At 41.2% G+C, this 14023-nt stretch overlaps 1 protein-coding gene across 3 annotated transcripts in view; it reads right to left on the bottom strand.

Annotated features, from left to right (window-relative positions):
* The window catches only part of PHTF2 (putative homeodomain transcription factor 2), a 70028-nt gene that overhangs the window by 27727 nt on the left and 28278 nt on the right, over positions 1-14023 (bottom strand). For all 3 annotated transcript variants that reach the window (XM_083366272.1, XM_083366273.1, XM_083366274.1), the window contains one exon: positions 3759-3815. In XM_083366272.1, the coding sequence (XP_083222398.1) occupies positions 3759-3815 (57 nt within the window). The remainder of the gene's footprint in view (positions 1-3758; positions 3816-14023) is intronic.

Here is a 14023-nt window from a genome sequence, read left to right as displayed (position 1 = left end):
GCTTCGGTTCTCTACGACTGCGATATCTGGCGTGTTGTGTTCCAAATGGCGATCTGTCTGCATTTGGAAGTCCCACAAGATCTTCACCCTCTCATTCTTGACTTTTTCCACCCTATGTTTCCACGACTTTTCGGACACAGGCAAGTCGTATTTTTTTACACAATGGCCAGTGGATTCGTTTAGCAACTTGGTCATGTCTAGCTTTGTAATCAGTTTGCGCGATTTTGTGAAACAGTTTTGCTGTTGTTGTTGTTGTTATTATCTGCCGCTACCTAGGATTGAACTCTCAACCTTCCAAGTGGGAGGCAAGCGTCTTCACCACTAGGCCACCACGCCACTCATGCCCCCCATGTGCAATAGAGATTAAAAAAAAACAACTGGAGGTTCAATCACACTGCCAATTTGACTTTTTTTTCACCATACCTTACAGACACTCTACGGGGGGGGCGCTAAATTTCTAAAGCTGGACTCAAATTGTTGCATTTCCCTTGATCCCATAAAAAAATGAGAACGAGAAATTTGACGCTGGCCAAATGTTGAAACAAGGGATCCTTTGCCCAGAGCTGGGTCTTACAGGTATAGGCCATTATTGATTTGGGAACACTACGACATGGCTACTTCCAGCGTGTGAAATTATTAGCTCACAAACTGGCAAACAACGGGCAGGTAACTCAACACAGACTCACATTCCCAAGCTGTGAAGCCGACTTCTCAAGGGCCACCTCTGAGAAGTCTACCGAGGTTTATTTCACACACCCACGAACAAAAGCGGGGGGGGGGACAACCACATCCACATTCTCAAAAAGGAAAGCCAGATTAGGTAGTCAGCCTAGACGCTGGTGTGAAGAACGTATTATGTCTAACCAAGGTGAAAAAAGCAGGATTTCCCCCCCCCCCCCCCATGAAGCTAAGAAAGGGCAGGCTTTTGACATGGGCTGCTTCGTGAATCGAAACAGCTGATAAATCTGATAAAATTAAGAAGGAAAGGACGCAAATTGTATGCTGCCCCTCCTGATCTTAGCTTCTGAATCCAAAGAAAAATGAGGCAAAATACCTTCAGATGCCTCCAGACAATATCTATTATGGTGATTAGAATGGACAGATTTCGTACAGGCTAAGCCGTTAAAGACTGACAGAGCATTTGAATAAGTACTGATGTGATATTTATATTGCTTGTAGTTATTTTATAAGAGTTAAAGTGCGATAGATTTAATATTTTATTGTTGTTTGCATAAGGTAGACTATGATTGCTTGTATTTTTATACCCTGTATTGAGCTCTGGGAAGTCGGGGAGGGGGGAGGGGGAGGGGAGTGAGGTGTTGGGGGGGTTGGGGAGAGGGGAGGGGGTTGGGAGGGTTTTGTTTTTTTAAAATGTATTGTAAAACTTTTCAATAAAAAAAAAGACTGACAGAGCCCTGATGGGGTTACCTAGTTTGGTAATGAAATGTCTGCAAGAAAGGCACCAAACTCAGAGAACAACCAGGGACACCACGATTCAACTTTGAGCTATAAATATTCTCTTCTAAAGTTTGTTCTCCGGACTCGAAGACAATCACTGCTTAGTTCCATTTCCGTTTCAACACAGGAGGTGAGAACCAAGAACACAACCACGGTGTCTGAGAATAAAGACAAAATTCTCAGGTAAAGGTAAAGATTCCCCCGCACATGTGTGCTAGTCGTTTCTGACTCTAGGGGCCGGTGCTCATCTCCGTTTCAAAGCCGAAGAGCCAGCGCTTGTCCGAGGACGTGTCTGTGGTCATGTGGCCGGCGTGACTAGACGCCAAAGGCGCACGGAACGCTGTTACCTTCCCACCGTAGTGGTCCCTATTCTTCTACTTGCATTTTTACGTGCTTTCAAACTGCTAGGTTGGCAGAAGCTGGGACAAGTAACAGGCGCTCCCTCTGCTACGCGGCACTCGGGATTCGACCCGCCAAACTGCCAACCTTCTGATCGACAAGCTCAGCGTCCTAACCCACTGAGCCACCGTGTCCCTTCAGAAACCTTTAGCTACCTTTATATCTGTTTGTCAAAAGAGAGGCAGTGAAAGGAAATACACAATAAAATAGTATGGAATTTGCTGACCCTCCAGAAGAACAGCAGAAGGGTCAGTTCAGAAATATGGAGAATTCCAACCAAGTAAGCATTTCCAGATATTAGAAACTCTTAACTAAGTTCTCTTTAACTGAGTTAAGGGAACAAACATATACCCCTGCTTAGCTCAATCTGCAGAAAAGGCTAATTATTAAGGTATTGCTACTTGTTCCTAGCAATCTTTTTTTTTAAAAGATTAGGCATTTTCTTCAGAATAAAATGACTATTTTGAGCCCGTGCAACTTACATCTAAGTTCCACTGCACCAGTGGAACTTAGATGTAAGTTGCTTGGGCTCAAAATAGTCATTTTATTCTGAAGAAAATGCCTAATCTTTTTTTTAAAAAAAGCACCAAACAGGTTTGAACCATGATTTAAAGTCAAAATCTGGGCTTAGATCCCAAAGTTTTAAATTTCCGCCATAGAAGATGAAGTTTATTGTACACATTCCTGCGCCGTTTGGAAAACTGTACAAATACTAAGAGTTAACCTAATGGTGCAATCCTGTACAGTTTTATTCAGGGGTTTAACAAGACCTTTTCAGAACTAAATTGCGTAGGACTGCAGCCTTATTTTATTTTATTTTATTTTATTTATTTTATTTTATTGAGAAGGAAGGGACCCTTAAAGATTCAAGTGTGTTTGCTTGTAGCTCACCAGATACTAAGCGGATTTGGTTAGTGAGGCAAAGATGCAGAGACAGTTAATCTACGAAAGCTGTTTGCTTAATGCAGATTTCGGCCATCATCATATACTCACCAATTTAATAAACTGTTCAAAAGAATAACAGGATGAAAAAGTGACCAGGAGACAATAAACTAAAACTGACAAAAGTCACAGGAAAGTTTACGATAAGAGAGCACGAATGAAATGACAGGCAAGCAACATTGACTAAACCCAGCAATATTTTTGTCAGCGTTTGGATTTTTTTTAAAGAGAGAGAAATGTAATTTTCGACACCAATGCAGGAGCTTTTATAGAGGTACCCACAGCAGGCAAACTGTGGTGCCGTTTATCAGGTGGACATAAAACCTATACAGATGTTCAAATCCTATAATTTCCCTTCCTGTTCTTGATGCCTTCTGCCAATGTTTCATTTCAGCAGGAGAAAAGCGGATTTAAAACTAGTAAAACTGCTGCAAATCTGTAAGAATCAGCAGAATAAATCTTATCACTTCGTAAGGAAATGTGGTAGAAATCTTTCAAGCAGGATCTTTGAAAAGTGCTTGACTCTCCACAGTTGGTTTTTTTTTTTTCCCCAAATAATTTTCTGTGGGTCACGTTCAGAATTTGATAGGACTTCTTCAAAAAGTTAATAAAGGAAGCTGCGCGAAGCTTATTCCATCTGCAAGCATTTCCATAAAACGCATCCTTTGAAAAGGAGTTCTAAATGTGTTACCGAAACTTGGAAAAGTTTATCGTGGTCATTAACCAGAGCAGGAAAGTCAGTATGCAAATATCTAAAACTGAATTGACAATATCAAACGTATTATTGGTTGTAGATAAGCTTATTATGGAACAGGTAAGCAGTGCTAATAATCCTCAACACTAAACATCATGGTAAAGATTAGACGTTTTTGCGCAAAAACTCTTGCTTTTCTTAACCAGTGTAAAAGAAATTTATTAAGGAAAGTGTTGCTATAAAAGTACTGAAGTCTGAAATTTACCTTGATTTCTCTTTGTTCAACAGATTTTTCCCATATTTGCTGATCGTAAGCCCCAATCTATAAAGGAAAAAAAAGGATTTAATTAAAATATGGCATAGCAAAATATTAAATCATTGCAGAAGGCAAATTTGACACAACGTCCAAAATAGCGCATCTCTACATATACATACATATTAGATGTAGAAAAAAAAGCTGCAAATCAAAGAGATGAACCAGCTTAAATACATTTGACTAATTTAAATCTGCCCTTTAAAAATTAAAAAAAAACCAGTTTAGCAGTTACAAACTGAAGCTTTGCCCGTAGTATAGCTGTTTAAACAGAAGAGCTGATAATAAATCACATTTATCTGTTTTAACAGCATGACGGTGTTTTGGTTTATGACTCCTAGCTAAGTGTGTTGCAAATCGTAATTATAAAATGTCTTTTCTGCGTCATCCACACTGCTCCAATAGGTGGCAGCACCCAGCTGATGTTACCGGGACTCCGAATTAACGGTATTTGAGAGGGTGACTCTTGGGATACTTAGAGGCTGGACTCCGAATTCGTAAAATGGGCCAAAGAAAGCAACAGCATTGTCCCACAATCATAGAAGTCCTATTAAAACATTTGACTCAGAAGACTGCTCAGTTCAAGAGACTGCATTGTAGTGGCGATGGGTGCACTGTTCGAAGTCTTGAAAAAATCCAGTTAGGGACATAAGATTGTCATGGAGAAAAATCTATCTACGTCGCTAGAAATCAAAAACAACTTGATGGCACATAATCAATCAACCCATCAAACAAATTCAAGGAACTGCATTATAGTAAATAGACAGGGCAGTACACTTGAATACGTTGCTTTTAGTTAACTCCTGGTTAAATGAAATAAACATCTAAGAATTGCTCCTACTAAGATAGTCCTCAGAAAGAAAGAAAAATTGCTATCCTTTGTTGTGCATAGGATCTATCTATATCTATATTCTATATCTACTATATTTATCTCTATCTATCCATCTAACCATCCATCTATCTATCTTATATTTATCTACTATATCTATCTACTATCTCTACTATATTTAACTACTATATCTATCTACTATATCTATTTCTCCATCCTATCTATCCACCCATCTATTTTTTATCTATCTAATTATGTATTTTCTAAATAATAATAATAAGAAGAAGAAAAGAAGAAGAAGAAGAAGAAGAAGAAGAAGAAGAAGAAGAAGAAGAAGAAGAAGAAGAAGAAGAAGAAGAAGAAGAAGAAGAAGAAGAAGAAGGGACCTTGGAGGTCATCTAGTCCAAGCCCCTGCTCAGGCAGGAAACCCTATACCATTTCAGACAAATGTCTTTCCAATCTCTTCTTAAAAACTTCCAGTGTTGGAGCATTCACCACTTCTGGAGGGCAGGTTGTTCCACTGGTTAATTGTTCTAACTGTCAGGAAGTTTCTCCTTAGTTCTAGGTTGCTTCTCTACTATATCTACTATATCTATCCATCATCTATCTATCTAATCTATCTATCTTATATTTGTCTACTATATCTATCTACTATCTCTCTCTATCTCCTATATTTAACTACTATATCTATCCACTGTATATTTCTCCATCCTATCTATCTATCCACCCATTCACTCTTTTCTTTCTTTCTAACTATCTATCTACTATATCTCCATCCATCTGTAGATTCTGCTTCCTTGTAAAACAGATAACTGATTAATGTGCCAAAATCCATAATTTACAGTCACTAATAAAAAAATATTTCATGCTCTATGTTCAAACAGGAATAAAAAAAATAAATATATACAAATAAAAGAAGAATCTACACATTTCTATAAACTGTATTGTTCCAGGATCCTCCATCCCTCTCAAGAGCTGCCCCCAGATTGTTCTAGATATAATTCAAGATTGTGCTAGATAATAATTTATTCTATCCGTACACAGTTTGGTGTTACAGATGGTGAAATAAAACAATTTCAGGAGTGCTAGATAAAACATGAAAGGCAGTTTTGACTCTTTCCTGTGCTGATTTCTTTACAGTAAAAAATTAAAGGATCGCCACCATTTCAGAGACGCTTCAAGAATTTGGAAATTATTTATGTGTCATGTTATCTACAATTGTTATCTTTAGACAAAGAAGGAAGAATAGAAACTTGTGGTTTACCACAGAGTTTGCAAATGAACATATTACATTTCAGTTTAGTACTACTGAATTTAGTAATTTCATAACATTTCATTAAAAGACTGAAGACTCTACAGTAGATTTACAAGGCATATTCTACACGTTAACCTTTCTTTTTTAAAACATGCTGTATGTCATATATATTTTTTCTATTAAAGCATTCATCTTCCTTTTCGATTAAATCCTGTTTTCAAGTTTTTTCAGCTTCTCACTCTAATAGGCAATAGATGTCGGGTGTCGTAAGAGATGGAACTAAAATTCTGCCTCTGGTAAACTACGAGGAGATGGATCAGTCTTCTTGTATGAACGCTGAGATTTACGCGGGCAGTTAAATAATTATCTGTAACGGGGTTCACACCGAAAGATAACAAAATCTATTGAAAAACTCATTTTTTACGACCCCATCATCCTTTAATTTGGGATAGAATTGGGGCAACTGGATGGAACTGAGCATTTACTAGCTGGATGCTGTTGTAAGTTGAGGACTGCCTGTATAATGAAAACACTGGGGCAAAAGCTGACTAAAAACAACCTTGTGTATACTTCAACCGACATCAGACTTTGACATCTGAAGGAAGAGAAACCGTGTAATTATCCAGTCATCGTACAATTGCTTTTTTATGATAACTAAAAATGAGCTATGTCAGCCACCCATTGCTTGACTCCTGTGTAATTCTATTCCTTCAATAGAATATTTAATATTTATAACTGGCTGTTGCTGAGTCAGACTATCAGACGGTGTGCGGGAATGTTATTAGCTTAAACCAACATGTTGATGACTGGTGCAATTGGAATTCCATTATGAGCGGGCTTCTAAATTACCTCAGTTCCATTTCAGATGCGTTACTTGGCCAGACGCAGCTGGGAGTTAGCTGAGGGATCACCTTTTTTCTCCTCTCAAAGAGCTGCCTGCCAAATGGAATTCAGCCCTGTCAGCCGAGCTGCAGAAACAGGATTCAGATCTGGAAGTCCTGATCACCATTTCTGCAGCTCCATGGAGGCGTTCACTTCCACACAGAGAGAAAAGCTCAACCGGGCTACAGAAAAACAGAGTTGGAAGGGACCTTGGAGGTCTTCTAGTCCAAACCCCTGCTCTAGCAGGAGACCCTCTACCATTTCAGACAAATGGCTACCCAATCTCTTCTTAAACGCTTCCAGTGATGTAGTAGTATGGAGTAGATGTAGCATCTGTGGTGGGTCATAAAACCATGCTACCTTAACCTCGAGGAGGTAACCTATGTCTAGTTTTTGTCATGAGCCCAGATGTGAGCAGACTTTCCCAAACACCACAAGTTGACTTGCCCTCTCTCTCCGTCAACAGGAAGGATGGGGGAAGGAAACGATACCCAAACCATCTCTTCTTAGAAACCTTTAGTGATGGAGCACCCACAACATCTGGAGGCAAGTCGTTCCATTGATTAATTCTTCTCACCGTCGGGAAAGTTCTCCTTAATTCTAGGTTGGTTCTCACCAAGATTAGCTTCCATCCATTGCTTCTTGTTCTGCTTTCTGATGCTTAGGAGAATAGGCTGACCCCCTCTTCTTTGTGGCAGCCCCTTAGATATTGGAAGACTGCTACCATGTCTCCCCTGGTTCTTTTTTCACTAGACTAGACAAACCCAAACTCAAATCCTTTGGCCCCCTAAGGAGAAGGAAGGACTCCCTGGAGAAGAGCCTCATGCTGGGAAAGGTGGAGGGCAAGAGAAGAAGGGGACGACAGAGAATGAGGTGGCTGGATGGAGTCACTGAAGCGGTAGGCGTGAGCTTAAATGGACTCCAGAAGACGGTAGAGGACAGGAAGGCCTGGAGGAACATTGTCCACAGGGTCGCGATGGGTCGGACACGACTTCGCAGCTAACAACAACAACAAGACAAACCCAATTCCAGCAACTGCTCTTCATGTGTTTTGGCCTCCAGCCCCGCCCCAATCATCTTTGTTGCTCTTCTCTGCACTCTTTCTAGAGTCTCAACGTCTTTTTTTTTATATCGTGGTGACTAAAATTGGATGCAGTATTCCAAGTGCGGTCTTACCAAGGCATTGTAAAATGGTACTAACACTTCACACGATGTTAAAAAAGGGAAAGGTTACGTGGACCTGGGCACGGTAGGACATAAAATAAGTCAGTGCCTCCCAGGCCAAGTGGCATGGAGATGGGGGCTCCATTTAACAACCCGTTTATTGCTGCAACTAAGATAAGCCTGGATTCTAGTCACTGAGCAAAGCAATCCCATAGGCATCTTAACGACTGCTTGTTCAAAGACTGAATTTCCGGTCTGAACTGTGGTTTATAATCCAGGGGTCTCCAAACTTGGCAACTTTAAGACTTGTGGACTTCAACTCCCAGAATTCCTCAGCCAGCCAGGCCCCTGTTATAAGTCAAGGTCTATCTGCGTGGTAAGAGAAGAAATGGAAAAATACTATTTCTTATCCGTTCTTTACTATCATCGCTATGTTCTTCCTTTGATCTATTTCCCACGCTGCTGTGGAAGTTATAGAAAAACATTTACCCTTAGCCAGCTCACTGGCTTAGCTGCTACCCTTAGCAGAAAGTCGCGGTTGAGAAACAAATAAAATTATCCGCTCAAAACAAACCGATAAAGAGTTTTATACTCCGTACTGCACGGCAAACAAACTTTTGAGCAGATAAAATGACCCCAATTATTTTTACGTTTTGGATTTCGTGAAGATTCTTGCCCTGCGACTTGAAAACCTGAAAGGTGAAGACAAGTTAGAAATATGTCAACACTGCAATTTCTCTAGAGGTAGTCCTTGACTTACAACAATTTTGTTTAGAGACTATTCGAAGTAAAAGCAACGCTGAAAAAAGTGACTTATGACCGTTTTTTACACTGATGACCGTTGCAGCATCCCCACGGTCCCAGGATCGAAATTCAGACGCTTGGTAACTGATTCATATTTACGACGGTTGCAGTATCCCAGGGGCCCGTGATCCTCTTTTGTGACCTTCTGAGAAGCAACGTCAATGGAGGAAGCCAGATTCCCTTAACGACTGTGTTCCTCACTTTACAACAGCAGTGGTTCACTTAGCAACCGGGGCCAAACGGTCGTAAAATGGGGCAATGATGTCACTTAGTCAATTAACAACTGTCTCACTTGGCGACATAAATTAGCAAAGGAAATTTGGGGCTGAATTGCACTCGTAAGTCAAAGACCTCCTGCATTTGGGATCAAAGCCAGCGTGAGTTTCAACCGGCTTCCATTGGACAAGGCAGTTTCAACAATTTCTTTACATTTCCTCATCCAATGCTTACTTTTTACTTTTTTTACTTTTATTAAATTTGTATACCGCCCTTCTCCCAAAGGACTCACGGCGGTGAACAGGGCATATATAAATAGAGAATACAAAAATTAAAAGGAATTAAATAATCGCCCAGATAAAAACAATAACAGTATAAAAACCCCATTAAAACCCCCAATGCTATTCTATTCCAGTGGCATTTCCTGTGAGTAGGCTTTTGCAGAAGGAAAGAGTTCCTTTTTTGGATCTATCGCTGTGCACATAAACAGTTTTGAAAGCAGAAATAAACAGAAAGCGTCTCTGCAGGCTTGGCTGGAAATTGCTGCAGCTCATGATTTTTTCTTCCATGAACCACGTGCAACCGAGGGCTTCAGCTCTTCCAGTCAAGATACCTTGGTAATATAGAATGCAATGGCCGTAGGCTGTCCAGGATCTTATTTATATTAGCTATTATTAGGGTCTAGTTTTAAAGCATGCATATAGAGAGAATAGAGAGAATAGAACAGAGCTGGAAGGCACCTTGGGAGGTCTTCTAGTCCAGCCCCCTGCTCAAGCAGGAGAACCTAGACCATCTCAGACAAGTGACTGTCTAGCCTCTTCTTAAAAATCTCCAGTGATGGAGCCCCCACAATTTCTGGTGGCAAGCTGTTCCACTGGTTGATTGTTCTCACTGTCAGGAAGTTTCTCCTTAATTCCAGGTTGCTTCTCTCTTTGATCAGTTTTCAGCCATTATTTCTCGTCCTTCCCTCTGGTGCTTTGATGAACAACCTGGCCTCCTCTGCCTTGTGGCAGCCCCTATACTGCTATCATGTCTCCCCTATTTCTTCTTTTCTTTAGACTAGCCCAGGGATAGGCAACCTTGGCTCTTTTATGACTTGTGGACCAACTCCCAGAATTCCTGAGCCAGCATGGCTCAGCTTGGAAACCTCTCCCTTTTCCCTCAGCGTGGCTGGCTCAGGAATTCTGGGAGCTGAAGTCCACAAGTCATAAAGCGGCCTAGGCCTAGGCCAGGGGTAGGCAACCCTGGCTCTCTTATGACTCGTGGACTTCAACTCCCAGAATTCCTGAGCCAGCATGGCTCAGCTTGGAAACCTCTCCCTTTCCCCTCAGCATGGCTGGCTCAGGAATTCTGGGAGTTGAAGTCCACGAGTCATAAAAGAGCCACGGTTGCCTACCCCTGGGCTAGCCAGACCCAAATCCCGCAGACGTTCTTCGTATATTTTGGTCTCCAGGCCTTGGATCATCTTAGTTGCTCTTCTCTGAATTTTTTTCCAAACTCTCAACATCATTTTTGTGATATATGCACAAAGGCGATATGCACAAATGCATGTGCGTCACACTATTATTATAGCAGACAGAGAAGTGGACAACAAATAATCAGTCACAAAAATTGAAGACGCCACAAAAAGTTCCACCTAATGGTTTACAGCATTACAGTGTGGTATGCTACTCCTCTCCATATTTTCTTACCTTTGCTAAATGTTCTTCCTTCCACTACTAGTAGGTCCTCGACTTATGGCTACAATCGAGCCCACGGTTTCTCTTGCTAAGTGAGAGATCTGCTAAGTGAATTTTGCCCCCTTTCACGACCTTTCCTTGCCACACTTGTGCAGTGGATCCCCTGCCGTTGTTACACGACTGTTAAGTCAATCTGGCTTCCCCTATCGATTCTGCTGGTTAGAAGGTCACAAAAAGGGATCACGTGATCCCTGGGACACTGGCCACCGTCATAAATACGAAACAGTTTTCAAGCATCCGAATGTAAATCCCGGGACCACGGGGGCCGCTGCAAATGGTCGTAAATGTGAAAAATGGTCAGATGTCACCTTTCACCAGGGCTGTTGTAACTTCGAACGGTCGCTAAACGGGCTTCTGTAAGTTGAGGACTACCTTTATAAGAATCCCCAACTTCATTTTAGATGCTAAGTTTCTCTTTGTTTTGATCACAAGCTTGTTTTGGGGACGAGCGCCAAGAACATCTTGACCTGGGCATTTGCAGGTGTGCCCGTCAGGGAGTAACCTTCATATCTACTTAGCTTTGAGTAAGTTTTTTACGAGGGGAGAAGACCAGATGAAAACAAGAGAAGGAGAAATCTTAACATCCCACTAAACCTCACAGTAAACCCCTGGAGTTTTGCTCAGTCAAATGCCTTCTAATGATAACAGAGATGTATAAGTAGTCCTCAACTTACAACAATTTATTTAGTGACCGTTCAAAGTTACAACAGCAGTAAAAAAAAAAAAAGCGACTTATGATCCGTTTTCACACACTTGCGACTTTTCCGGCATCCGCACGATCGCGTGATCAAAATTCAGACGCTTGGGCAAGGGGCTCGTATTTATGACGGACGGCCGCCTCCCGGAGGTTCACGTGATCCCCTTTGGCGTCCTCCTGATGAGCAAGGTCAACGGGGGGAAAGGCAGGTTCCCTTAACCGCCGTGTCACTGACCTATCCGCTGCAGCGATTCACTTAACAACGAGGGCGAGAAAGGTGAACTCGCTTAACCTGTGTCACTTAGCAATAGAAATTTTGGGATCCATTGTGGTTGCTAAAAAAAAAAAAAAAGGAGGTAGCTGACGGTGCGTTGGTATCTGCCTTTAGATCTGTGTGGTGTTTTTTTTAATGGGATTGTGAAGCTGGGAGAAGAGAAATTGTTGATTAATTGCTCTCATTAAGTTTCTGGTGGAAAGAATAATGTGTATCATTTCCAAAGCTAAACCTGAGCTTTGGGGCAGACACCTTGTCGCCAGCTTAACTATCGGCTGGGACAGTATCACCGTGTACTTCAATGCCCGGTGTTTCTAATAGAAACAATAAATATTTCAGCAGCAATGTATAATTGATGTCCGGATGGACAACCTTAATATTGATGCAATCAACCTGATTGACATTTGGGCTATCAGAAAACAAGAATAAAACAAGAATAAATTCTGCAACGCATAAACTGCAATATAAGTTACCTGAAGAGTCCAGCATTAAATTTTAGCTGAAATCATTACTGAGCAAAAAATGTACTGCTTTTATAAAAGGTAAAGGTAAAGGTTCCCCCGCACATGCGTGCTAGTCGTTTCCGACTCTAGGGGCCAGTGCTCATCTCCGTTTCAAAGCCGAAGAACCAGCGTTTGTCCGAAGACGTCTCCGTGGTCATGTGGCCGGCATGACTAGACACCAAAGGCGCACGGAACGCTGTTACCTTCCCACCGGAGTGGTCCCTATTTTTCTACTTGCATTTTTATGTGCTTTCGAACTGCTAGGTTGGCAGAAGCTGGGATGAGAAACAGGCGCTCACTCTGCTACGCAGCACTCGGGATTCGACCCGCCAAACTGCTGACCTTCTGATCGACAAGCTCAGCGTCCTAACCCACTGAGCCACCGCATCCCTTAGACTGCTTTTATGAGACCACCTAAATATTGATGTAATCAACCTGATTGATATTTGGGCCGTCAGAAAACAAGAATAAAACTTTCAGGAGATATATAAATTCTGCAATGCATAAACTGCAATATAAGTTACACGAAGAGTCCAGCATTAAATTTTAGCTGAAACCATTACTGAGTAAAAATGTACTGGTTTTATGAGGCAACCTAAATATTGATGTAATCAACCTGATTGACATTTGGGCCGTCAAAAACAAGAATAAAACTTTCAGCCCATATGTAAATTCTGCAATTTATAACTGCAATATAAGCTACAATAAGAGTCAAGCATTAAATTTTAGCTGAAACCATTACTGAGTAAAATGTGCTGCACTTATGAGACAGCCTAAATATTGATGTAATCAACCTGATGGACATTTCAGCCATCGGAATGAAATTTGGAGCAGAAACAGAAATTCTGCAATGCATAACGGCAAAAAGAAGTTGCAGAAAGAAGCCGAGCAGATATTCCAAAGTCAATTTACATTTTAGCTGGGATGGATTATTACTGAGTAAAACGGTCCGCGTTTATGTGAACCTGAATTTAAGACTAGCTTTCCCAAAGGAAGATTTGATAGGAAAAGAAATTGTAGACATGGACAAAACATTTGTATATTATGCTAGTCTGCCCATTCGTTCAACCTGGGGATTCTCACCTCCATGTGGAACCAATCTGAGAAACTTCCACGTTTCCAAAGATTACATAAACAGTTCTATTTACCGGCCAGAAGCTCTACGCTTGGGGGGGGGAAGCTCTATGAAAATAAAATGATTGATTTTACTAATTAAACTTAATTCCGCAAGGTTTACGAAACTAACGGACTTTCCATTTGACCTATACAACCGGCATCACTTCCAAGCAAGCAAAGAGCAAGAAAGAAGAATGGATGAGAAAAAGAAGGAAGGAAGGAAGGAAAGAAGGAAAGAAGGAAAGAAGGAAAGAAAGAAAGAAAGAAAGAAAGAAAGAAAGAAAGAAAGAAAGAAAGAAAGAAAGAAGGAAGGAAGGAAGGAAGGAAGGAAGGAAGGAAGGAAGGAAGGAAGGAAGGAAGGAAGGAAGGAAGAAAGAAAGAAAGAAAGAAAGAAAGAAAGAAAGAAAGAAAGAAAGAAAGAAAGAAAGAAAGAAAGAAAGAAAGGAGTAATGCTCTGTTCGGGTCCAACTACAAAAATTTAAATTGAATAGGCAACATCTAGCTCTTTATACATCGGTGGGGCTTATCTCCGAAGGGGACGAATCTGCCTACCGGGATGAGATGGAGCAGTTGTCTTTGTGGTGCACAGACAATAATCTGGCTCTCAACATTACTAAGACCAAGGAGCTTATAGTAGACATTCAGCCCCTGATCATCAGTGGAGACCGTGTGGAGCGGGTGGCCAGCTTTAGGTTCCTGGGTGTTACCATAATGGAGGACCTAACCTGGAGTGCTCAC

Source organism: Vipera ursinii (assembly GCF_947247035.1).
Source record: "Vipera ursinii genome assembly, chromosome: 6".
Taxonomy (NCBI): domain Eukaryota; kingdom Metazoa; phylum Chordata; class Lepidosauria; order Squamata; family Viperidae; genus Vipera; species Vipera ursinii.
Note: the sequence above shows the minus strand (reverse complement) of the source record. Positions and strands in the feature narration are given on the sequence as shown.